The 26,513-nt window shown below is 37.5% G+C and overlaps 2 protein-coding genes across 3 annotated transcripts; one reads left to right on the top strand and one right to left on the bottom strand.

The window, feature by feature from the left end:
- Positions 1-14,080: 14,080 nt before the first annotated feature.
- On the top strand, positions 14,081-17,547 carry LOC144558864 (uncharacterized). 2 transcript variants are annotated; one of them, XM_078307775.1, is made up of 8 exons: positions 14,081-14,333; positions 14,436-14,517; positions 14,959-15,113; positions 15,799-15,864; positions 16,080-16,171; positions 16,488-16,630; positions 16,748-17,136; positions 17,225-17,547. In XM_078307775.1, the coding sequence occupies exons 1-7, from the start codon at positions 14,235-14,237 to the stop codon at positions 16,756-16,758; spliced, it is 648 nt and encodes a 215-aa protein (XP_078163901.1). In that variant the 5' UTR covers positions 14,081-14,234; the 3' UTR covers positions 16,759-17,136; positions 17,225-17,547. The 2 variants fall into 2 exon arrangements, with proteins under 2 accessions (XP_078163901.1, XP_078163902.1); XM_078307776.1 differs by having other exon boundaries at positions 14,082-14,333; positions 17,060-17,136.
- LOC144558861 (cellulose synthase-like protein E6) lies at positions 17,113-26,080 on the bottom strand. The gene is made up of 8 exons (XM_078307765.1): positions 25,715-26,080; positions 24,057-24,372; positions 20,073-20,213; positions 19,053-19,184; positions 18,766-18,978; positions 18,446-18,670; positions 18,006-18,353; positions 17,113-17,762 (listed from the first exon to the last, which is right to left on the bottom strand). Exons 1-8 carry the CDS (start codon positions 25,975-25,977, stop codon positions 17,214-17,216), a joined length of 2,187 nt encoding a protein of 728 aa, XP_078163891.1. The 5' UTR covers positions 25,978-26,080; the 3' UTR covers positions 17,113-17,213.
- Between the last annotated feature and the right edge of the window lie 433 nt (positions 26,081-26,513).

The following is a 26,513-nucleotide window of genomic DNA, read 5'->3' as shown; positions in this document are numbered from 1 at the left end:
GGTTATACACAAATACCATACCAAAACCCTATCGACATCAAAATGGACTCAATGTGAGGCATACCCTATCGCTATGCGGCTTAAACCTCACTGGTCGAGCACTCGAATCCCTTCTATTCGCGTTTACCTGCAAACACATACGAAAGAATAAAGTTCCCCGAGGGGATAGGGGGTGAGAAAACTTGTCAACCGTTTTCTCAGTGCGGAATTTAGTCAGGGCTACTGGATTTGTAAGAAATCCATTACCGGAACTAAATAAACCCGCAACGAGTTTCAATTCAACAATTCGATAAAAGAAATGCATATGCAACATATATAGAAGCAATTGAAATCTAACTCATATCACAATCAAATGAAATCGAAGAATTCATAGAATGGTTTGGTATAACAGATACAATTGCTAAGTCCGGTTACAATTGATAGATATCGACTATCCATCTCATTTGGCTTAACATTTCTCTGGTCTGGTTTATAGTCAAACATCCATATCAATTCGTCAATTTCCAATTTAGGATTGCATATCTCTCGATCATGCAACGGGTTGTCACTCTTCCAAAGAGAGACCAATAACAATCAATTATCCACAGTTTCAATCCTCCTGCTATACGCTACCTTTTTGGTATCAGTTAACCTAGCTCTGCCTTTCTCCTTGGTTACCGATACCCTCCACAATTAGGGTTATTCACCGTATGCGCATATGGGCCCTGAGACAAAGTCTAGTAGCTAGCTAGACATTGTCCCTACAATTCACTCATTTCATTCACAATTAACTTATCCTCTGCCCTCTTCACATTTCAGTACTGGGGTTCCATTCAATTATCAAGACGATAGAACAATCAATCGAATAACAATACCAACATGCTAGATCAACAATATCATATCAATTCAATTATATCATTACTTATTTTCATGCAATGCTGCAAATAATGCTAACAATAGAGATCCAACATGAGGTCATGCACAATAAGTCAATTAACAATTCAATCGGTATATATATATAAGCACATATATATATATATATATACATGTACCGTTATTTAATTTAATTCTAAGTAATAGAATCTAAAACAGATCCCGTGAACCCCCGCACCTGATCAAGTAGGGCACTTGGGTAGGATCCGGTATCGCTAAACTCGACGACCTCGTCTAATCCGCTAATCCTCGGTCAATCGGGTCTAGGCCTAAATTACATGGCATAGCAAGTCAATTTCAATATATTTCATAATTCCTATACCCAATCGCATTCTAATACTCGTAAACGGTCAATTCAACAAATTCGGACGTTTTACCATCTTACCCTTGCAATTCACCCTTTTTTTTAGGGTTTAAGTCACATTTCTTCTCAATTGGGGTTTATATCGAATAGATAGCAATACGGAAGTCTCAATTCACTCAAACTCGTAATCACGGTCATTTACAATTCAATTCGTTCGAAAGTTGGTTCAAAACCCTAATCAATTTGGGATAATCTCACCATTCGGGTTTTAGTTGGAATTGAGACATGAAATCAATCAAATAACGCTCAAGAAGCAACAAAGACATTGATTCTCGAGTTTGGTTCAATTTGGTCGGGTTTCACCGAAACCCTAAAAATCAAGGGACGAGAAAATAGAGCAAACGAGAAGAGGGATTACCAAACCAAGTGGAGGAAGGGGCGAGATTTGAGCTCCTCTACGATTTTCTCAAGTTTCGGCCAATTCCGCGGGAAATCAGACTCTCTCTCTCACTCTCTATCTCTCTCTCGTGTCTCTCTGTTGGGGCGGCCAAAGAGAAAAAGGGGAAAGGAGGAAGAGAAAGAAGGAGAGAGAACAGGAATTTTTGCTAAATAAACCCTCACTTTATCGGATAAAACGTTATGACGTTTTGTTAAATCGTTATAACGATTCAGCTAGTGAAAAACGCAGGAAATAGTGTATAAAACGCATAATTTGGTGTATAAAACGTTATAACGTTTTCTGAAAACGTTATGACGTTTTAATTGAATCCAGCCTTCATAAAATCGTCGTTTTTCATCAAGTTTTACAGTGGAAAACGTTACATAACGTTTTAAAAACGTTATAACGTTTTAGGAAATTTTTTTTTTTTTTTTTTTTTTTTTTTTTTTTTTTCACGGTGTTACATTTCTCCCTCACTTAAAAACAAAGTTCAATCCTTTGAACTTAACTACGTACCTGAACTGTCGAATAACTCAGGATATTGTTCGCGAATTTTCATTTCAAGTTCCCACGTCGCCTCTTTTTCTGAGTGTCGTCCCCACTGCACTAATACAAGTCCAATCGTTCGGTTCCTCAACCTTTGCTCTTTTCGGTCCAGAATTCGCATTGGTTCTTCTTTATACGCCAGATTCTCATCTACTCGCAGGTCAGAATGATCGATGCAATGAGATGGATCCTTTACATACTTCCGGAGCTGCGATATGTGAAACACTGGATGAACTCGGCTCAAAGCCGGAGGTAACGCAAGCTCATATGCCACTTGTCCCACTCGATTTTGAATTTGAAACGGACCGATATATCTCGGACTCAACTTGCCCGATACACCAAACCGATGTACTCCCCTGACTGGAGATACTCGGAGCCACACATGGTCACCCTCTTGGAATTCCAAATGCCGCCGGTGTACATCCGCGTACTTCTTTTGTCGATCTCGAGCGGACTTTAGTCGGCTCAAGATAACCTGTGTCTTTTCTGCAGCCTCTTGTATCATTTCTGGTCCTGTAGGCAAATAAGTGCCCGCGGGACCCCACCACAAGGGTGTCCGACATGTCTCACCCGTAAGTGCCTCCAACGGTGGCATCCCAATACTCGAGTGGTAACTGTTGTTATAAGCGAATTCAACTAGGGGCAAATGATCTAACCAAGACCCTTGGAAGCTCAACGCACACGCTCGAAGCATGTCTTCCAGGGTTTGAATGGTCCTCTCTGACTGTCCATCTGTTTGCGGATGATGCGCGGTACTGAACCTCAGTTTTGTTCCCATAGCCTCTTGGAAACTCTTCCAAAAATGAGAGGTAAATCTCGTATCTCGATCCGATATGATCTCACGTGGACAACCATGATACCTGAAGAAAAATTTCATAAATATCTCCGCTAAGGCCCGACCCGAGGTATCAGGTCCAAGCGGAATGAAATGAGCCACCTTAGTCAGCGTATCCACAATCACCCATATGGTCTCATGTCGCCCTTTTGTCCGTGGAAAGCCACTTACGAAATCCATCGTAATTATCTCAAATTTACCTCTTTTCTTGTCCAACGGCTGGAGTAATCCGGCTGTCCTTCGTCTATCAGCCTTCACCTGCTGACAGACTTGGCATTTCTCGACGTATTTCCTCACGTCATTCTTCATGTTGGGCCACCAGAAGTATCGCCTCAGATTCTGGTACATTTTCACTTCCCCCGGATGGATAGTGTATCCCGAATCATGCGCCTCCGATAGAACCAAGGTCTTCAACTCTGCATCTTCAGGAATGCATATACGGTTGCCAAAGCGCAAGATTCCTTCATCATCTATCCGGAATGGAGTCTCTCTGTCTGATGTCGCATGATCTCGGAATTTCTGACATTTCGGATCCTCATGTTGCGTTACCCGAATACGATCGTGTAATTCGGGTCTCACTTCAATAGCAGCAGAAATAATCGACATAGCTGCCGATGCACTCGTACCCGCTTCAGCTCCAAGCAAGCGAGTTGCTGTTGCCACAGCCAATTCACGAGAAGCGCCCACGTGCAAATTCATTCTCCGCATCTCCTCTATCAAGTGTGACTCTCTCGTAACCAGGGATGCCAGGTTCACCTGGTTCTTTCTACTCAGCGCATCCGCAACTACATTCGCCTTACCCGCATGATACTGAATGTCGAGGTCATAATCTTTCATTAGTTCGAGCCACCTCCTTTGCCTCAAATTCAGCTCCTTCTGAGTAAATATATACTTCAGACTCTTGTGATCGGTGAAAATCTGACACTTTGCACCATACAGATAATGTCGCCAGATTTTCAAAGCAAAGATCACCGCCGCCAACTCCATATCATGTGTCGGGTAATTCTGCTCATGTGGTCTCAGCTGACGAGACGCATAGGCAATCACATGCCCATCCTGCATCAAAACACATCCCAAACCCGAACGCGATGCATCGGTAAACACCGTATAGTCCTTCCCAACTACCGGCATTGCAAGAATCGGTGCTGACACTAACCGACTCTTCAACTCCTCGAAACTCTTCTCTTGAGACTCACCCCATTCAAACTTTACCCCTTTATGCAGCAGCTCGGTGAGAGGTCGAGCTAGTTGAGAGAACCCCATCACAAATCTCCGGTAATAACCGGCTAAACCGAGAAAGCTACGGATCTCGGTCACGGTAGTTGGTCTCTTCCACTCTGTCACGGCTCGAATCTTTTCAGGATCAACCGCCAATCCTTCACCTGAAAAAATGTGGCCCAGAAATGCCACTTAGTCCATCCAGAACTCGCACTTAGAAAACTTCGCATACAGCTGGTGATCGCGTAGCCGCTGTAGCACCACTCTGAGATGAGCTGCATGCTCCTCATATGACCGGGAATAAACCAGGATATCGTCAATGAACACCACCACCGTAGTGTCCAACAGATCTCTGAACACTCGCTGCATGAGGTCCATAAAAGCCGCGGGTGCATTCGTCAGCCCAAATGGCATGACTAGATACTCGTAGTGCCCGTACCGAGTACGGAAAGCCGTCCTCTCCACATCACTCGGACATATCCGCAGCTGATGGTACCCCGTCCTCAGATCAATCTTGGAATAGACTGACGACCCTTGTAACTGATCAAAGAGATCGTCAATCCGTGGCAACGGATACTTGTTCTTCACTGTCACTTTATTCAACTCTCGGTAATCGATGCATAACCGCAGAGTTCCATCTTTCTTCCGCACAAACAATACTGGCGCGCCCCACGGGGACGTGCTTGGTCTTATCAGTCCTTTCTCCAACATTTCCTCTAATTGCACTTTCAACTCCTTTAGCTCCGCAGGAGCCATTCGATACGGAACTTTCGAGATTGGAGTTGTACCCGGTACTAAATCTATCTTGAACTCAACTTCACGTGCCGGGGGTAACCCGGGAATCTCCTCCGGAAAGACATCTACAAATTCCGAAACAACCGGAATGTTCGCTATTTCGGAAACTTCCGTGTCGGCACCCATAATCATCACCAGGTATGCTGTACATCCCGACTCCACTAAGTTCCTTGCCTCAATCGCCGAGATGTACGGTACCACCTCCTTCACGCCCCTACACCTAAGGGTACAATTCGAACCACTCGGCAACGCAAATTTCACGGTATGACGCAAACATTCAATGGTGGCTACGTGTCGGGTTAACCAATCTATACCCAACAATGCGTCATACTCTGAAATATCCATTACTAACATATCCGCTAACAAGTCTCTCCCATCGATTCTTATTTTCAGGTTTCGGCAGATTTTTGCAATTTTGGTAGTTGAACCGAGTGGGGTACGAACATCCAGAACTTTCCCACTCGACTCGGTTGGCCATCCACACTTCTCAACGAATATACTAGATACTATCGAGTGACTACAACCCGTATCGATCAACACATATGCAAGATGCCCGGAGATAGAAATAATACCTGCCAACATATCATTCTGAGCGGATCCCGATGCCCGCTCGCTTTCCTTATCCGGCAGCTCGATCGCATGCACGGCATTAGCACCAACCCGGCCTCCTGCACGGCCTCCTCGCGTCTGTGGTGGAGTGCCTCGGCCTCCATTTCCACGCCCCTGTGGACCCCGATAGCCTCCTCTGCCACTACTTCCCGAAGCACCCGAGTGAGCTTGTTTTGGGCACTCTCTAGCCCAATGGTTCATGTCACCGCACAACATACAGGCTCCTCTGATGCGGCGACAGGATGCCTCTGTATGTGGTTTCTGACAAACATTACACCAGGGTCCAGTGGTCCCCTGTGTAAACCTCGATACCACTAACTGTCCAGTCGGGTGTCCCGAAGTTGGGGGTTGAGACCCCGACCCACTTGCTTGCTTCTTGTGATCAAACTTTGGCCTAACATTCCTCGGGTGGGTCTGTTGTGCACTCCTCTTGAGATACACCTCGGTTTGCTCCGCTTGTTTCATTAGGGCTGGAATCCCTGCGGCTGTGGAGTGGTGTATGGCTAGAGCAACCTTTGGGTCCAACCCGTCAAGATACTGCCTGCGGTACCTTGCAGGATCTGCCTTCACATCTGGAGCATATCTGGACAAGTCAAAGAATCTTCGGTTGTACTCCTCAACCGACCTCTCCCGCTGACGCAAGTTCAGGAACTGACTCCTCAGAGCCTCCTGATGCATAACACTCAGATACTGCTCCCCGAACATCTGCTCGAACCATGTCCAGGGAATGTCTTGCTCAGCTCCCTCATACTCCGCTTTCACGCCTTCCCACCAATGCCTGCCTGACTTCTCTAGCAGTTGCACGGCCAACTCCACCTTGTTGGCATCCGGAATCCGGCACAGAGTGAACTTGGCCCTCACGTTCACCATCCACTCTTCCGCCTCAGGGTATCCCCCTGACCCGTCAAAACGAGGGGGTGCTGAGCGCATGAACGCGTCGTAGAGTTGCCTAAACTCCTCTCCCGGTGCCACTTGAGCAACCGGTGCAGCTGGTCCTTGTGCCTGTTGCTCGGCTCTACGACCTCTCTCGTAGGCCGCAATCAACATCTCCTCTAGACCGCGCTCCATTTTCTGAAAACTTAATACGCTTCATATTAAGTTTCACGACAATTTAAACTACCGTCCCATTCTACTTTTAATCCCCACTCGCGAATCCTATCAAGTCTGGTTATGGTTTGGTCTGGTTAGGGTTTGAAAAACGAACCAAACCTGCGCTCTGATACCAACTTATAACTGTCACACCCCGGAACTAGGGGTCGTGCAGTTACGCCGTGAATATATAGATGACTATACATTCACAAGGCAATTACGGTGTAAACCTAACATAATATCGGTTTACAACATCACCACTTATCATTTAATCCGATTTAAAATCATGTTTATACAAATACATTTATAGATTATCAAACTATACTCAATAGTATATGTATAAATTCGTGCAATAACTATATAATCGAAAGATTAAACAATCCCAAATCAATTCCCATTTTATACCATTTCTCTTCCCCGATTTCAACTCGATCGATCCCCATATTTCCAAATCAATATAAACCATTCCCATTAACATTTTATACACAGTTTAAAACATAAAAGAAAATTCCTATTAAATCACAGTAAACGTTTAATATACAATTAGGTTTACAAAACCACTCGACACGGTCCGATAACAAGGTTATACACAAATACCATACCAAAACCCTATCGACATCAAAATGGACTCAATGTGAGGCATACCCTATCGCTATGCGGCTTAAACCTCACTGGTCGAGCACTCGAATCCCTTCTATTCGCGTTTACCTGCAAACACATACGAAAGAATAAAGTTCCCCGAGGGGATAGGGGGTGAGAAAACTTGTCAACCGTTTTCTCAGTGCGGAATTTAGTCAGGGCTACTGGATTTGTAAGAAATCCATTACCGGAACTAAATAAACCCGCAACGAGTTTCAATTCAACAATTCGATAAAAGAAATGCATATGCAACATATATAGAAGCAATTGAAATCTAACTCATATCACAATCAAATGAAATCGAAGAATTCATAGAATGGTTTGGTATAACAGATACAATTGCTAAGTCCGGTTACAATTGATAGATATCGACTATCCATCTCATTTGGCTTAACATTTCTCTGGTCTGGTTTATAGTCAAACATCCATATCAATTCGTCAATTTCCAATTTAGGATTGCATATCTCTCGATCATGCAACGGGTTGTCACTCTTCCAAAGAGAGACCAATAACAATCAATTATCCACAGTTTCAATCCTCCTGCTATACGCTACCTTTTTGGTATCAGTTAACCTAGCTCTGCCTTTCTCCTTGGTTACCGATACCCTCCACAATTAGGGTTATTCACCGTATGCGCATATGGGCCCTGAGACAAAGTCTAGTAGCTAGCTAGACATTGTCCCTACAATTCACTCATTTCATTCACAATTAACTTATCCTCTGCCCTCTTCACATTTCAGTACTGGGGTTCCATTCAATTATCAAGACGATAGAACAATCAATCGAATAACAATACCAACATGCTAGATCAATAATATCATATCAATTCAATTATATCATTACTTATTTTCATGCAATGCTGCAAATAATGCTAACAATAGAGATCCAACATGAGGTCATGCACAATAAGTCAATTAACAATTCAATCGGTATATATATATAAGCACATATATATATATACATGTACCGTTATTTAATTCTAAGTAATAGAATCCAAAACAGATCCCGTGAACCCCCGCACCTGATCAAGTAGGGCACTTGGGTAGGATCCGGTATCGCTAAACTCGACGACCTCCTCTAATCCGCTAATCCTCGGTCAATCGGGTCTAGGCCTAAATTACATGGCATAGCAAGTCAATTTCAATATATTTCATAATTTCTATACCCAATCGCATTCTAATACTCGTAAACGGTCAATTCAACAAATTCGGACGTTTTACCATCTTACCCTTGCAATTCACCCTTTTTTTTAGGGTTTAAGTCACATTTCTTCTCAATTGGGGTTTATATCGAATAGATAGCAATACAGAAGTCTCAATTCACTCAAACTCGTAATCACGGTCATTTACAATTCAATTCGTTCGAAAGTTGGTTCAAAACCCTAATCAATTTGGGATAATCTCACCATTCGGGTTTTAGTTGGAATTGAGACATGAAATCAATCAAATAACGCTCAAGAAGCAACAAAGACATTGATTCTCGAGTTTGGTTCAATTTGGTCGGGTTTCACCGAAACCCTAAAAATCAAGGGACGAGAAAATAGAGCAAACGAGAAGAGGGATTACCAAACCAAGTGGAGGAAGGGGCGAGATTTGAGCTCCTCTACGATTTTCTCAAGTTTCGGCCAATTCCGCGGGAAATCAGACTCTCTCTCTCACTCTCTATCTCTCTCTCGTGTCTCTCTGTTGGGGCGGCCAAAGAGAAAAAGGGGAAAGGAGGAAGAGAAAGAAGGAGAGAGAACAGGAATTTTTGCTAAATAAACCCTCACTTTATCGGATAAAACGTTATGACGTTTTGTTAAATCGTTATAACGATTCAGCTAGTGAAAAACGCAGGAAATAGTGTATAAAACGCATAATTTGGTGTATAAAACGTTATAACGTTTTCTGAAAACGTTATGACGTTTTAATTGAATCCAGCCTTCATAAAATCGTCGTTTTTCATCAAGTTTTACAGTGGAAAACGTTACATAACGTTTTAAAAACGTTATAACGTTTTAGGAAATTTATTTTATTTTATTTTATTTTTTTTTTCACGGTGTTACAGCTAACTCAAATATAAAATACTTCTATCCAACTCAAATATATTGTTTAATTTTTATCATTTTTATCCTAAATTTGATACTTATAATCTATGCCAATTTTTTTTAATATCCAATATTAAAGAAAAAAAATATAAATATTCAAATATAGGACCGCTGAAATTTTTGACGACTGAGTAACACAAAAATTTCACTTGATTTCTTTAGTTTTGCGGTTCATGACTTTTATATTTTTTATTTTTTATTCAATTTGAAATTTTTATGATATTTTTATTTATTCTACTAAAATATATATTTTATCTATTTCTTCAAAAATAGATGTAATACTATATCATTTGATTTACTAGAAAGAATAAAATAAATAATCCGGATCAACATTTCTCAGGCCGGATTTTTTAAAGCTTTAAGAAAAAATAAAATATCTTTTTGTGTGTAACTGAGGAAAAAAATAAAATTTCTGAATCTGAGTTATTGATTTCGATTCAAAAATTATTTCTAGATAAATATAGAAATTATTGCGATCCTTCTATTTTCGAAAAAAAACAAAAAAAATCTTTGACATTTGTCAGTTGGAATGATTTTTTTTCAAAAAAAATTAAAAATAGATAAATTATTTTAGAATTTAAATGTACTAGATAGACCACAATATTTTTTTTATTTACTCAGAAGTGACTTTTGAATCGAGATCAATAATTAGGATTCAAACAACAACAACAACAACCAAGCCTTTAGTTCCAAACGAGTTGAGATATGCTAGAAATAAAACCCAATTATAATCATACAATAAAGATAAGTAGTAATAAAGTAGTCATAAAATAAAAGTAATAAAAATAAGAGTGAAAGTGATAGTAATAATACTAATACTAATATTAACTATATTCTACCTAATCGTAGATGTCAAAGTCCTAAGCTTACATCCTAGACTTCAAATTTCTACTCCTATGACCTAAGACCTATAATATTATCCCTAAATAATCCCTAATTAGCACTAGGTCATGTTTATGGTACATGGATCGCTAGCTTCCACGCGCTCCTGTTCGAAGCCGACTCCTTAGCTATATTCCACTCCTTCATGTCTCTTTTTACTGCTTCGTCCCATGTCAATCGTGGAATAATTAGAATTCAAAATATGTTTAATTTTTTCACTAACACACAAAGAAATATTTCAATTTTTCTTACAGCTACAAAAAATATGGTCTTAAAAATGTTAATCCGGGTTATTTATTGCAGTCTTTCTAATAAATCAGATTATATAGTATTCCATCTATTTTTGAAGAAATATATAAAATATTTCTAATATATTAATAGAAAAAATATAAAAAATTATAATTAAATAAAAAACCTTAAATATAAAAAATGGTTTGACTGAACCCACATAAATGAAGTCAAATTTTTATGTTACTCGGCCGCCGAAAATTTTAGTGACCCATATCTTTTCTTGGCCGTTAAAATTTTTGACAATACAGACATTTTTAAAATCTTTCAGAATACTTGAACATTCGTATTATTTTTTATTTAATGTTAGATATAAAAAAATTGATAATCTATACGTCTATTTTAATTAAAATTGTTAGAAAAATAATTTAGTGATATTTTGTAATTAATATCACTTCTTATTAAAGTTTAAAATAACAATTATAGCAGTATAACGAGGAGACAAAAGAAAAGACTATTATGAATAATGTAGCTATTTGCAAAAGCTATTATTCATATCTTTTTTTTTTCTTTTAAAAATTTATATTTTATATTTCTACTAATTATTAAATGATCAATATTGGAGAATAGAAATAACAACTAAATGACAACTAATCTAAATCTATATTTTTTTTTCAATCGTGCGAATAAGAAGAAAAAAAAAATATTACAAGGTAATATTATTTAATAATTCATACTTCATAGTATTACAAATTATAATAGACGAAGAGCCAATTAATTTTACAAGTGAAATGAACTCAGTATACCTAGTTGAACATTTTATATATTATAATAAATAAAATCAGTTTTCAATAAAATGAATGACAATAATTTTACAAGTGAATACTAGACGAAGCAAGCAAAAGGAATAATTAATATTTGAATATTTTTCGATATAGAATGAGAGACTATATCACAAGAATAGAAGTACATAGTTCGGTTTAGCATTTATCAGAACAAACCATATAGTATCAGAAACAGGAACAGAAGCACGGAAGTCCACGTATATCGCAAAAAAAAAAGTCCATCTAGCATAGCGGAAGCAATAACGCGTAGCACGTAGCAGTAATAGCGATCAGCTATTACAACTATAGCAGTCGTAGCTGAATTAATTCACTTTTATCTCATAACTTAGTTTTTATGGTCCGAAAAAGCTATAGCTAGTTATTTAAAAGTTGAAATGAAAAAAAGAAAGATCAAGCTTCATTTTGAGGCATCATGAGAGCTCCAACATAAAATGATGAAATTTGGTTTACAATGACAATTAAAAAAGAAAGCTATAGCTAGCTGAATTAATGCACTTTCTACCTACAAGTTGGTTTGCAGTGACAATGATGAATTGAAAGAAAGCTTCAAACTGAGTACATGGAATGCTCCATTAATAAAAAAAAGAAGAAAGATTGTAGATAAAAATTTAAAGAGCCAGCTCAGTTAGGTCGTCTTCAATTTTTTCTGAACTAATTGTACGACTAGATATATATAAGATATCGTGCATATTTTGAGATTGCCGAGGAAGGCGGACCATAGTACCATTAATCTGAATAGAGAAAAGGTTCTTGTCCACTGGCTTTTGTCCACCATCTGTCCACAACGCTATTTCTGGATAAGTCTTCTGACGGTTCTAACTGTTATCCCAAAATACCATATATAAAATCTTTCCTTCGTTACCAATTTCTCATTTAAATTGGCGATCTCTCTTCGTCCTTTCTGTTATTGAAATAATCTTTCCTTCGTTGTCAATTTTCATTTAAATTGGCAATTTCTCTCTCCGTCACTTGAAAATAGCGATCTCTCTTTCTCAATTATCTTCTCCGATTAGTCATGGCTCTCTCCAGAATTCAGATTCATCGTTTCTTTGCTCGATCCTCCTTCGAGCGACACACAGTGACGGCAGCAACGGTCGCAACGGCTTCGATTAACCTGGTTCGATTTGCTTCAATCAAGCCCTTCGCTCTTCATTTGTCTCTGTCCTTCATTTGCTTCAATCAAGTACTGGTTCGATTTCGACTCGCTACTCCGAACAGTGAATGCATTGTTTCAAGCTTTGGTAAGAAATATTGTACATTTCTGATTCATTTTTCCTTTGCAATGTCGATTTTAATTGAGATTACTGACTCGATCTCGTTTTTTATACATAATCGCAATGGAACCTTCAATCATGGAGCGCGATCGAATAGAAGTTGTTTTTGTTGAAGAGCACGGCAAAATTCAAATCTAGTAAGTTATTTCTGTTGAATTTGTTGTTTTCGTTGTATGCAGTAACAGATCTAGCATTTCAAATGAAATCTGGAGAAAAGAGATGATAGAGAGGCGATATGGAGTATTGATCTGTTAATTTTACTGTATTGCCCCGTTAATTTTACAGTATTCATCTGTCATTTTACAGTATTCATCTTGTGGAAATCTGGAGGAAATAGATGATAGAGAGGCGATATGGAGTATTAATCTGTTAATTTTACAGTATTTCCTTGTTAATTTTACAGTATTCATCTTGTCATTTTACAGTATTCATCTTGTGGAAATCTGGAAGAAAGATATGATAGAGAGGCGATATGGAGTATTGATCTGTTAATTTTATAGTATTGTCCCGTTAATTTTACAGTATTCATCTTGTCAATTTATAGTATTCACCTTGTGAAAATCTGGAGGAAAGAGATGATAGAAAGGCGATATGGAGTATTTATTTGTTAATTTTACAGCATTTATCTTGTAATTTTACAGTATTCATTTTGTGAAAATCTGGAAGAAAAAGATGATAGAAAGGCTTCTTACTCATCCGAACAATATTCAATTGAAAATTCTACTGTATACAAGATTCAATTTTACAGTTCTGCTGATTCAATTTTACAGTATACAAGATTCAATTGTAAATTTTACTGTATAGAAGATTCAATTTTACAGTATACAAGATTCAATTGGAAATTTTACTGTATACAAGATTCAATTTTACAGTATACAATATTCAATTTTACAGTATATAATATTCAATTTTACAGTATACAATATTCAATTTTACAGTATACAAGATTCAACCCAGTGCTAATAACCGCTAATAACTAACTCTAACTGCCAATAACTTCCTATAACTGTAATTTCCGAAAGTACAGTTTGAAAGTACATTTATTTTGTTATGTTGTGCAAGTTGCAATCTTTTTCTAACTATCATGAGACCACTTCAAATAGTTGCTGGATGTTTTGTGATTAAGTGATATATTTTATGTGATATATTGTATAATTATACAACATGTAGAAGTAATTTTACAGTATTCGCGCAAGTCAAAGCTGTGGACAAATGGTGGACAAAAGGCTGTGGACAATTAGACGCTTCCATCTGAATAATGTCAACAGATGTAGCCTATTAAGTATTAATAGAGGCCTCTTTGGGCCTTTAACCTGGTTTTAAAATTGAAATATCCAGCCCAATTTCTTTCACAATAGTTCCACAGGTTCTCTACCAGACGAAAACCATATCACCTACTAGGCTGCTACTCTGCTACTATGCTTCTCTACTGAAATATCTGTGCAGAGAAGGAAAGCAGAAAATTGGAGGGAGTTGTCTCTCTCTTCCCTCACTCTTACACTCAATTCGCTGCCTCTCGCTCAAATTTCTCACATGCAATCAAATCTAGTTCTCTCGCTACCCCCGGAGTGGTCGCTGCCTCAAGTGTATCGACTCCGCACAACTCTCGGAGAAGATCCGACCAATCCATCGGTAAGGTGCCTCTTGATGTGTCCGAAGTGGCGGGAAGACTACTGGCAATTGGTTTCATTTCTTTTTTCCTTTTTTTATAAATTCTATTGTTGTTTTTGTGAGAAAGATCGAGCTCCAAGGCCTCCTTCTGTCACGAAGAGAAAAATGCAAAACATAAATCAAGAGGTTTCTCCTCATAGAGCCGGTGAGGGCCTGTTAATGAGTTTAAATCCTCATTTTAGCCTTAAACATTGCTGCTTGTATTTTATCTTGAAATTGGTTAGAGATGCCTTATCTTTACATGCCCTTTAACAAAGAACTTTTTCTTTTTCAATTCTCTCTTTATATGAAATGAAGAAAGGACCGAATTGGTATACATCATTATTTAGGACTAGATAAGAACTTTTAAGCCTTAGGGAGATGACCATTTGTGTAATATGATCTTAACAAGTAGTGTCAAACTTTGCAAGAGGAATTGCTATTACTTGCCTTCGGTTGTACTAACATCCGTATTGTGAAATGCTGGAACAATTGATTCAGCTATTACTTTTCCTGCTATTTATTAATTTAATTCCTTTCTAGCTGTAAGAGATAAGTTGGGCATCTACGTTTATTTCCTCATTGTTTTGTTAATTATTTGGAACAGTTGCAGCAGTTAGGCTATTAAGGATAGAAAGGGGCAGGGCGTTTGCTGATTTGTTGAATGCAAAGGGAAAAGGTTCAGGGAAGAATGAGATGGGTTATGTTGAGAGAACTCTAGGGTTTAGAACTGGGGAACTGGATAATAGAGATATTAGACTGGTAATGATGCATTACATTTTCATTTCATTGGTTACTCATCCTTTTAATCTTCTCTTATTTTCTATTTCTTTGAGTTGATAAGAATGTAACCTCTTCTAGGTGACTGAAATTGTTGGGGGCACTGTCAGGTGGAGGTGTTATTTTTATCACCTGATCTTATCTCTATGCAATGAAAAAGGGTCTTTAGTGATATGGAACCCTTACGTCTACAAGTAATTTGAAATATTTGTTAAATGAGGTGGATTCAAAGGCCTTCATATTTTGTGGATCAATTATACATCCATTCATTGAAACATTAGTAATTAAAAATCTATGAACCAAATGACAAAACAAAACCTTAGATGTGACCTAGATATCGCTCTCTTTACATGCATGTAAAAGGTTTGTTTTGAGTGGCATCAAGAGAGCAAAAAAAGATTAAAAACACACACAGGAATTGCTCAGATCAGTCAACATTAATGAACCTCTTCATGCCCATAACAATGGAACCAAAGTCACATAGTTCTTTGATATCTATAGAGGGAAAGTGATAAAGGTCAAATTTAATGGGTTTATTTTGTCATTCCAGTTCTTAGACATGTGGGGGACCAAGTATGGAGGCATTTGATTACTCTTGACATTATAAAAAGTTAACAACAGATTCAATTTTATAGTATTTAAGCCAATATATACTATCAATTTTCAGATATTACGGATTGGATTCTTCGATATTTTGAAGTTAAATATTCCATCTTATGCTGTTGTTAATGAGGTCTTTCTCTTTTTCTCCCTCTGTTACTCTCACTCTCATATGTCATATGTCCACATATATATTCTCCTTTAAGATTTGTCTACAAGCAATTTATATGCATGAATTGCTGTAATTTGGAGGAAAAGGAGGATAAATGTATAAGGATGTACAAAGCAACTTCTATGCAAGTTCTGCCTTGTATTCTTCTTCTTTGATTCATTGTGAATTCATTGTAGGTTGGTGAAGCCAGGTGGGGGTACTTGTATTTAGTACTTGCTCAGTTGATCCTGCAAAAACAAGGGGAGAGTCCTGTCTTTTCTTCAGAGAGGTTTGTCCTTTTTTGTTACTTTTGCCTCATATGAGTAATTTGCGCTATTAATATTTTTCTTTATGTTATTACAGAAAGTCGCATATCACCATCAAAACATTGAAGCCCAACAATTTTACTTTGGAAAAGTTAATTTTCATGTTGGACCACTTTGTTGTTACCTGAAATTTAACAAGTATTTGATCACTTATTATTTTAAATTAATTTAAAAGGAAGTAAACAAAAACTTAAATTCCAACTGACTGCAATTACTCCGCTTATATCTACCTCTTATTAAATTTAGCTTGTGGCGCTGACCAATACGTGTCTGATGTAGGAGTTTACTGTATAACCTACACATGGATTGGTCCCATCAGATATTTTCTCAGAAAATAGCTTCTATTCTGGAATCCAGTAAAGCGTTGCATGGACGGAGCATTTGCAGCCCGCCTGGCTCAGCCACTTCGCTAAAACAAATTTGTATGTGACAGGAACCTTTATTTAGATCTGTTACATGCTCCATGTTTTATAAAAGATATCTTCTTACATATGTTTACCCTATGAGTATCTTTCCTTAACCATCTTACTTTATGTCAGTAATAGTTTGAGCATGTCTTCTAATATAATTTTGACCTAATGTACTGCCAAAAACAATAAATACTGCCTAGATTGATTCCGGTTAAATGTGAAGCTTACCTAGTTGTCAGTGAAGAAACCACAGCAAGGCAAAGACCTCTATTCTCTTTTTCTTTTTGTTTTTTTGGTTTTTCTTTTTAACTCGTGCATTTCTCGTTAGGATTACATCCTTTCAATAGTAAGTTATTGAAGTTTTTTTTTCCCCTGAACATATAGCTGGTTTCTGTGCTGATAAATATCTGATAAAACATTTCTAAGCACTCTTACTTTTAGGAGAATCATAAATAAAAAAAGAAAAGAAAAGAAGGAAGAGTCACTCGAGTCAATTTGACAAGCTTTCATTGTTCAATGTAAGGCATCATTACACCTTTGCATTTAAATAAGAATTCTGGGCACTTAAAGAACACTGCTAGCTAATTATATGGCTTTAAACAATAGGTACTAGACACACCAGCATCACAACCCCAAGTGAGGTAAGTGTAACTGACCAAGGAATACTGCCCTTATCATTCCTTAACAAAAGCCCTTCGTATATCACCACATTTACTGCCACTACTAACCCAGAAAGCACAATCTGAAGAAAGTACCTCTCTAAAACACCAGCCCATCCCTCCATCACTGCAAGACTTGTTGCACCAACCAAGCATGCCAAATTGAGCAAGGCAACCGAAACTATGATATCCAGAGTCAACGGAGATGTATCAAACTCTATGATCTCCTGCTCATACCTTTTCAACGAATCTTCTCCGCTGACCTTTGTGGTAAGTGTGAATCCCATTTTGCTGACTCCTAAAGTTTTCAAAAATGCAGCCAGGGTTCCATATAGGTATGAGGTGAGCAGTTTTATAAGCCACATTCTCTGTAGGTTCCACCAACCTCGTACTGTAATCTCTTTTGTTAGTAGTGCCTCTATCAGGCTGTAGATTTGTTTCCCGACCATGACATAGGAAAAAGGTATGAACCATGGGCTTGTCATCTGAATTAGCATTTTGAGTGAAGATTAGGTTAGAAATACCAGGTAATGTTCTGAATCCAAGTTTTCAGTTGTTATAAATCTGTTTTCTGATGTTAAATAGGCAGGAATTTATAGTAGATGCATCCAATTTCGGTTGCTACTGGTACCTGAATTTGGCTGTTGGTATTCGTCAGTGTAGGTATTCTTACAATTTTCCATTTGGTTTTTTTTCAGAAAAAAAAAAAGTGAAAAAATTTACCATACCTTTGGAAATAATGAAATGCCTCTGAGGAGGCTAAGGGAAGGAACTATGACATAGTAGAGAGTAGGGACAGAATTTGCGCCCAACAAGTTATAGATGCAATAACCCATCTGGAGCCCTATCTTTATCTTCCCATAACCATAGATGAAGACACAATACTTGGAAAGAAAGATCTGCAAGTTTCCTTCAGACCATCTCTTGTGTTGTAGTACTGTCTGTGCCAGTGTTGTTGGACCCACTCCTAGGAACCCTTTCTGTGCAGGGCTATAGTACACGGATTTCCATCCTCTACATTGGATCATTAGGCCTGTTATAGTATCCTCCACCGCAATACCGTATTTCAAGCCAACCTGCATTTCTTGTGTTAATGCCCTTTTCCTTTTCCCTTTTTTTTTTTTTTTTTTTTTTTTTTTGTTTGAGAAAGATTAATTGATAGAAAGACCTCATGTCCCCACAAGGTGTTTAGCTCATAGGTGCAAGTAGCTAGAGATTCAGCTTTCTCTTCTAATTCTCTGATATCAACTCCTGGGTTCCTTTTAGACCCTCTATTCCAGTCTTCCTTGTAGTCCTTTGTGTACTTTGTGCCACAGAGGATCTCTCTCCTGTGGAAACATCCGGTGCCGATGTATGGTGGGCCACCCCAGCTATCGTAGCCTTGCATCTCCACCTTAGATTATTCAATTATATTTATTTCTGGTTATCTTTCTTTTTCAAGACAATAAGGCAAAACATTTGAAAGATATGCTTGTGTAATAACCAAACCTCATTTATAACACTGAGGGTATTTCCATAAGTATCATTCTTTGTCAGGTTGCTATAGTTCTGTGGATATTGCACAAAGGCAATGTCGTGACCCTTCTCTTCATCTAGAAAGAAGCACAATGCATCTCTGATCGAATCAGAATTGTTTGAGTACATGTCACAATCCGCATTTAGGATTATTGGGCTGTTGCTTATAACTGATGACACTCTTATCTGCATTTAAGCTTTTTAGGTGGGAGTTTATCATCTTATTTTTGGAAGAGGTATTGACATAAAGAATTGCATACCAGAGAGTTCATGGCCCCTGCTTTAAAGTTGTGATGATATTCAGGGTTCTTTTCACGTGCCATGTACACCATTGTGGGTAATGCATTACCATCATTGTCAAGTGCATCGGGGTCCTTTCCATCAATTAGTATCTAACAAGGGCAAAGGAAAATCAATTATTCAAAATTTTAATCATTTAGTCAATGATTTAGCTCAAGTTCATGTTGTTAAGAAAATGACAAATTCAGGGCAACCACCCTCCACACCACAAATAATAAGGATAATGATAATAAAAATGAAATAGAATAACAATTCCGAAAATTTAAGTCTTCAAATATAAACAATTTTTCTGTTAATTCTAACTGACAATGCTGACCAAAATGGAAATGATAGGAGACCTCAAACATGTTTTGTTAATAGTGTCAAACCCCTCTCCTCCCAACCGTTAAATTTTATCCAGCACTTTTAACTTTGGCATGAAAAATGATCAAGTTTATATTGTTGTCATTTTTACCCAAAAGTCAAGGGTGTTAAATGAAATGACTGTGGGCTGTGTGTGTGTGTGTGTGTGTGTGGGGGGGGGGGGGGGGGGGGATTTGGGGAGTTGCTTCAATCAGTAAACATAATTATAATAAGGGGAGGGATGACTTGACAATCATTTCAAATAAAAATAAGATTGAAAAAAAAAAAAATTACGGTATGTTGTTTGATGTGTAGATACATACTAACAGATGTCATGCAATTTGAGTATCACTTTATGATGTATCAAGAGCAGTTAACTTTAAATCAGTGAAAAGTTCAAATCACTTGATGAGTAAAACATGCACCAAATCTATCATATTATAATAGGCATGAGATGTTGCACCATATAGATCATGATTATAATGTTGGATTTAAAATTTTGAATTTTATTTTAATTATTGTCAAAATTTGCAAGATAAATAATTGTTAAGTGAATTGTTTCCTTATAATTATTTATATTTTTTATTAAAATAATCATTACAAACACTTTCAAATGGGTGCGTTGTAATGGTTGTTACCTGAACAATAGGGGGGTGATTTTTTGAAGTCATCTCAGGTGTCCATTGAATAAATCCTTTGTGATTTGCCTTTAACTCTTCAGGGACCTTGCCCGACGCTAATATGGAGTCTATACGGTTTGTCAGTTCCTCGTATAAAATCTGCATGCATGCATATTAATTAGTGTACTGGTATTTCCATCTAGTTAGACTATCCAAATATACAGAAAGTTAATTATTTATTTCCATCTAGTTAGACTATCCAAATATACAGAAAGTTAATTATTTAATTAAGGTTGCACATATTGTTAGTATTTGATATATATTTCGGTGGAGGGAAGAGAGACACAATTCTCAAATAACTATTTTATTATTCAAACTATCTTTTGTATTTTCTCTCTTACATTCTTCAGAGGACACAACTCAATTTATAGACTCTTACCATTAAAGTAAACTCTTAAAATTCGTACACAAAATAAATGAGAAACATAATTCTAAACAACAACCCTTAATTCTGACCCTTGGTTACTAAAACTCCAATAACTTATTATAGGGAACTCCAAACGACTTGAGACTTGAACCATCAGAAACTAGACTCCAAGACACGTTAAATAGACTCCTCATTTGTCTAGAATAATCTAGAATTGCCCTTTCAAATTATCATTTAAAACAGCCTTAAATCTGTTCACTGTGCAGTCACGAATTTAATGACAAATTAAGTTTATTCATCAACACCCCTCCTTAAACTTAATTCTCTTCTGTCCTTCATGCCGAGTAGATTTCTCATTTTCTCAAATAGTCTTGTGGACAATGGCTTTGTAAAGATGTCAGCTGCTTGGTCCTCGCTTTTCACATGCACCGGTTCTCTCCTTTTTACCCGTGTCATTCAAACCTGATCCATTGACAACCTGATTACCATTACCAGATTTCAAATTCACCTTCTCATCCTCTGTACCATTTTCCTCATGTGGAGGCTCACTCTTTGCCATTTTACTCTCCTCCTCTTCTTCCTTTGCATCTCCATTCTCCCCTTCTTGTTCAATATTATCTTTGCACCTATGAAAAAACTCTTCTTCCTCCACTTTTGGTTTCTCAATTTCTACATCTAACATGGGATTTGCTTCCTTAGGCATTTCTCGGGCTTTCTCTACAGTCACCACCTCCTTGAGCTGAGAACTCAACTCATCTATCATTTCTTCAGTTTTTGACTGACGGGTCTGTAGCTCTTCATTCTTTTGTGTTATACTCTACAACTCATTTTCCTTATCCAACAACCTGTCCTTCAATTGCAAGCTCTCTGTTCTTGCCTCTTCAATTGCCTTACTTGCCACATTTACTTGCAACTCTACTTGATGCAACTTCTCCAGCAGCTGCTCCTCCTTCGCAGCTTGCATCTCCATTTTCTCTTTCAAAGTATGAATTTCAATTTCTTTCTCATGCAACAATGTCTCCTTCTCCTCTAGTTGTTGAATGGCTGAGGCAAGAGATTTTGTCTTGCACTTCTCTGATTCGTGCACCTCCTCAAGTCGGATCTCCAGTTCCTCTGCTTTTCCTCTCCATTCATCCACCAAACTGGAACGCTGCTCAGCCTTCTCCATGTTGACTTGCAAACACTTTTCTCGCACATTTCTTAAGTTCAGTTTGTACATTTGATTCTTGGCCATCTCTACATGTGCAAGCAATCGATCTTTTTTGTCCTTTAAGTGCAACATCTGGTCTTTCATGAAAACCGAATGTCCCTTCTCCAATAGTTGCCCTATACTAAGGATGTTACTCTTCAAGTCGGACACATAATAGACATCCTCAATCAACCCTTCTTTACCATCTTTTGGAGAAAAACAGATTTTACCTCGACCTTTTACTTGAACCTTCGATGTGTCTCCAAATGACACATGCCCATCATCTATCTCTTGCATCTCCACGAAGAGGTGTTTGTAAAGCCATCATGAGAACCCGCACATGTGATTACTAGCGCCAGTATCGAGATACCACACCGTGTCGCTGTCGGGAATGGTATTTTTGTAAGCCATCATGAGAACACTATCTTCTCTTGTCTCCTCTTTCGAGACTAGATTCGTGTTTTCTTCTACCTTTTTCTCGGAATAGCACTCCTTTGCATAGTGCCCATACTTACCGCAATTATAGAACTTGACATTTGATTTGCACTCTTTTGCATAGTGCCCAAGCTTGCTGCAATTGTAGCACTCGACATTTGAATAATTTGACCGGCCACCTCTCCCATGACCACGTCCTCGACCGTGCCAATTCTGTTGGCTCGGCTGACCCTCTTCTTTAGAATTGTTTCCACGTTCGTGACCTCCACTGCGATCAAACCCACGACCACCACGGCCGCGTCCTCTTCCTCGATTTTGCTGCGCGTACATCGCTTTGTCCTCCTTAATAGTTGCCTTTGCTTGTAAGGCCTCCTCGAGCAGCTCTTGTTGAGTTCTCTTCATTTTTTCTTTATGGGCCAACAATGACCCGCTCAACTCATCAACTGTCATGGATTGCCACCACCACATGATTGAACTTTGCGTTAAGAGAGCGCAATATCTTCTCTACAACTCTCACATCTTGTACTTTTTCACCAAGCCTCTTCATTTGATTCATCACTGCCAATACTCGAATAAAATAGTCTCCAACCAACTCACTCTCCTTCATCACAAGCGACTCAAACTCAGCTCTTAAAGTTTGGAGCCGCACCTTCTTCACTTTGTCTACTCCAACTGCTGAATTTCTAAGAATCTCCCATGCATCCTTAGAACTTGTCTCATTGGCAATCTTCTCGAACATGTCGTCATCCAATCCTTGATGGATGATACTTAGCACAGTTTGATCTCCACTTCTTTTCTTTCGCAAAGCATTTAACTCGGCTACCGTCAGTGCGCTATCATCTTCGGACTCTTCAATCCCGTTTTCGATAATGCTCCACAAGCCATGAGCGCCAATAATGGCCTTCATTCGCAACGACCATTGATCATAGTTAGTTTTGGTTAGAATTGGGTATTGGAATGAGACATTTGGATTTCTAGTGGTAATTTCCAATGAGGCTCTGATACTAATTTGTTAGTATTTGATATATATTTCGGTGGATGGAAGAGAGACACAATTCTCAAATAACTCTTTTATTATTCAAACTATCTTTTGTATTTTCTCTCTTACATTCTTCACAGGACACAACTCAATTTATAGACTCTTACCATTAAAGTAAACTCTTAAAATTCGTACACAAAATAAATGAGAAACAGAATTCTAAACAACAACCCTTAATTCTGACCCTTGGTTACTAAACCTCCAATAACTTATTATAGGGAACTCCAAACGGCTTGAGACTTGAACCATCAGAAATTAGACTCCAAGACACGTTAAATAGACTCCTCATTTGTCTAGAATAATCTAGAATTGCCCTTTCAAATTATCATTTAAAACAGCATTAAATCTGTCCACTGTGCAGTCACGAATTTAATGACAAATTAAGTTTATTCATCAACACATATGTCGGTATGTTACCAAAATGATCTGTTGCAGATAGGTTACTGATACAGCACTTCTATGAATTGGTACTGCTTTGGTAGGATTTTTTATCAAGAAATTTTTTTATAAATTTCTTATAGAAACCAAAACTGTCAAACAAATTTGACAATTTAAAATTGTAAGTCAAGGATGAAATCAAGCAGCTGTGTCCCCAGAGCAATGGTTTTCTGCACAACTTCCAGAAAACTGACTCATCTTTTTAGGGGGGAAAATAAACATGCCAAAGAATGCAATTTGGGTTAGAATCCTTGGGGATGTGAATCAGCCCCACAGTTGGATTGCTTACCAGGGATGCAAAAAATTCCATGCATCCTTGCACTTTAGATTTGAACTCCAGATAGAGGCTGATTCATATGAAATTCTCTTTCTATTGTTCATAATTGCTGGTTTTGTCGTTGTCTTTCAATTTCTGGCAAATTCATCTGACAGTTTAGGTTTCTATGAAAAAATTAAAGTTTATGTTTCACATACCTTCATATCTAACCACTCATGGTTTGGCGTGTTGTTGGTACCATCTGCTAAGGAGAAATATGCAGCTGGGGCTCTGGGCTCTACCTTGTACCTTTTGCAATACGGAATCCAATACTTGGCAAACTGAGATGCTTCCCACATCGCATAAAATGTCAAAATGGAGCCACCATCATCAGAAAGATAAATATTCAATTTCTCTGGTGGATAATTGTATGCCATGAATGAGAGAACTGTTGATACTACAAGACTCGGAGGCTCTGCAAAGGGATCGGTTGTGCATACAAATATGTCCACATTTGGTAGTCTTTCTTCGTATCTGCTCCAAAAGTGTTAAATAATTTTATGTTCAGGAAAACCTATGCAGACCGGGAACTTTTTGGAGAATTCCAGCAATTCTATCAAATCCAGTATATGGATTACATGAGTAGAACTAAGGTGTTAAGTCCTGGTGAGCTTTAACTCAAAATCTATTAGATTGGCTTCAAACCATTGAAACCAATCTACTTCACGAGTGATATACATGTGAAATTTATAAATTTTCAAATAAATTTAGTATAAAACCCAGCAATAAAAAAAAATTATAAGTTAATTTCCAGCATGTACGTTTTTTATTGTTTTTTAACCGCTTGACTTTATAATAAATTAATTTCAAAATTTATGAATTTTACATATAAATGCAACACTAAAAAATGTATATATTAACTCATCATGTGAAGCCGATATAATAAGTTTTGGTGTTAGAAGTTTGGTCAGCTTAAGAATATGTACTCTAGTTCTACTCAGATTACATAGCAGGTTTACATGCTATTTGGGGAATATATGTACAAATGTTTGAATTTTGAGGTTTGTAACAGTTAAAAGACGAATAGAAAATTAGAACAATAGTTTGTATAGGTGCATGTGTCACACATTGGTCGATGCCATCCAATAATTCATTTTCAAATATGTTATTTGGAATCATTGTGTATATATATTTGGAATTTTGGATCAATTGTGGCTTTTTATTCAAAACTGACTTTTTTTTATGGAAATTGAAGTTCTGTTAAATTTGATCAAATATAGCATGGAGCGGTTTATCGAAAATATTGGACGTAGGAAAAATTATGAAAATATATATGCTTTTATATATATATGGTGTTCTATCGAGCGGTTTATCAAAATTCTTAAACTTGGTAAAGAGAGTGAAAAAAAATCAGAGCAACTTTGTCATGAAAGTTGGTGAAACTGCTTATTCAAATGATATGAAAACAACTGTAAGCTAGTGCTAAAAAAAGTGCTTCCATAGATATAAAAAAAATTGACCAAATGATCCAAATGGTTTGGGACCTGTCTGTAGTACAGTATCATGCATATTCCAGCAAATTGCTCTCCTGTAACTTTGACATCAGGCTTTGGGTTTGAGAATTAGAGGGACTTTTTGTTATGACTTTGGGTTTAAGAAAAGAAAAGTTGCTCTTCACTGAAGAATTATGTTCTTGAACATTATTTTGGATCAATTTATGCTTTGAACTGTTTCTATTAGCACTTAATATATCCAAATATGATAACCAGGGTAATTGTCTGGACCATTAGATGATGAGAATTAAAAACGAAAAATTGTAAAATTAAATAGGATGGCACAAAGATTCAAGTGATGAAGAGGTGTTTAAAGAGAAAACCTCTGTGAAAGTTTCTCTTTGAAGGTGCGGCGATACACCGGGTTCCAGCGTACCGACTGGGTGATGATCCAGTAAAATGCATACCAGAGCTCGGCTAGGGAAAGCCCTATCCATGTCCATCTTCCTTCTTGCCATGTGGCTGGTAAGTGGGTTGATCTGTAGTATAGTATCATGCATATTCCAGCTAGAATAGTGCAAGCATATAGCCTGTATGTAACTCTTCCCCTTGCCTGCTCAGTTGAAAAGAGACTACTATCACCCATCTCTCTATTGGCAATGGCTGGTAAGTCTCTCTTTGTTTTTTTTTTTGTTTTAAAAACTTGCCAAGGTTGCTCTCTCTCTCTCTGTCTCTCTCAGTCTCTTGCCAATGTTTATCGAATGGAATTTTTTTATTTTTTAAAAAGGGTCCCTCCAAGCTTTTAGGGCAACCACTGCATATGTAAGCCGATATTAATACCACCAACTTTACTGTGAGGAGGGGGAGCTGATATTAATACCACCAACTTTATTGTGAGGAGGGTTTTAATGTCTCATTTTTTTCATACATCATTCTACCTCATATTTTATATCTTAATTTTTAAATTTCAAATTGTCGATCCGAACCGTTTAACATAATATTTATACTAAAATATGCATGAAGATGAAATTATATATTTTTTGGAATTATTTTACTATTTTTTAAGATAGATACAATATCACTGTTTTTGAACAGTTCAAAAAACAGTGATTTTCTACCCATCTTAAAAAATAGTAAAAAAATTATAAAAATTCATCTCTAACCATATTTTAGTATATATAT

Source organism: Carex rostrata, chromosome 8, assembly GCF_964058835.1.
Source record: "Carex rostrata chromosome 8, lpCarRost1.2, whole genome shotgun sequence".
In the NCBI taxonomy this organism is placed as follows: Eukaryota; Viridiplantae; Streptophyta; class Magnoliopsida; order Poales; family Cyperaceae; genus Carex; species Carex rostrata.
Note: the sequence above shows the minus strand (reverse complement) of the source record. Positions and strands in the feature narration are given on the sequence as shown.

What these genes read in the sequence shown, in the direction of transcription:
- LOC144558864 (XM_078307775.1), top strand. Translation starts at nt 14,235, where the DNA reads ATGCAATCAAATCTAGTTCTCTCGCTACCCCCGGAGTGGTCGCTGCCT. An exon ending in AAGATCCGACCAATCCATCG is followed by an intron (nt 14,334 to 14,435) that starts GTAAGGTGCCTC and finishes TGTTTTTGTGAG; the next exon opens with AAAGATCGAGCTCCAAGGCC. An exon ending in GGTTTCTCCTCATAGAGCCG is followed by an intron (nt 14,518 to 14,958) that starts GTGAGGGCCTGT and finishes TATTTGGAACAG; the next exon opens with TTGCAGCAGTTAGGCTATTA.
- LOC144558861 (XM_078307765.1), bottom strand. Translation starts at nt 25,977, where the DNA reads ATGGGTGATAGTAGTCTCTTTTCAACTGAGCAGGCAAGGGGAAGAGTT. An exon ending in CAGGGGCCATGAACTCTCTG is followed by an intron (nt 18,979 to 19,052) that starts GTATGCAATTCT and finishes GCTTAAATGCAG; the next exon opens with ATAAGAGTGTCATCAGTTAT. An exon ending in CCCTCAGTGTTATAAATGAG is followed by an intron (nt 18,671 to 18,765) that starts GTTTGGTTATTA and finishes GAATAATCTAAG; the next exon opens with GTGGAGATGCAAGGCTACGA.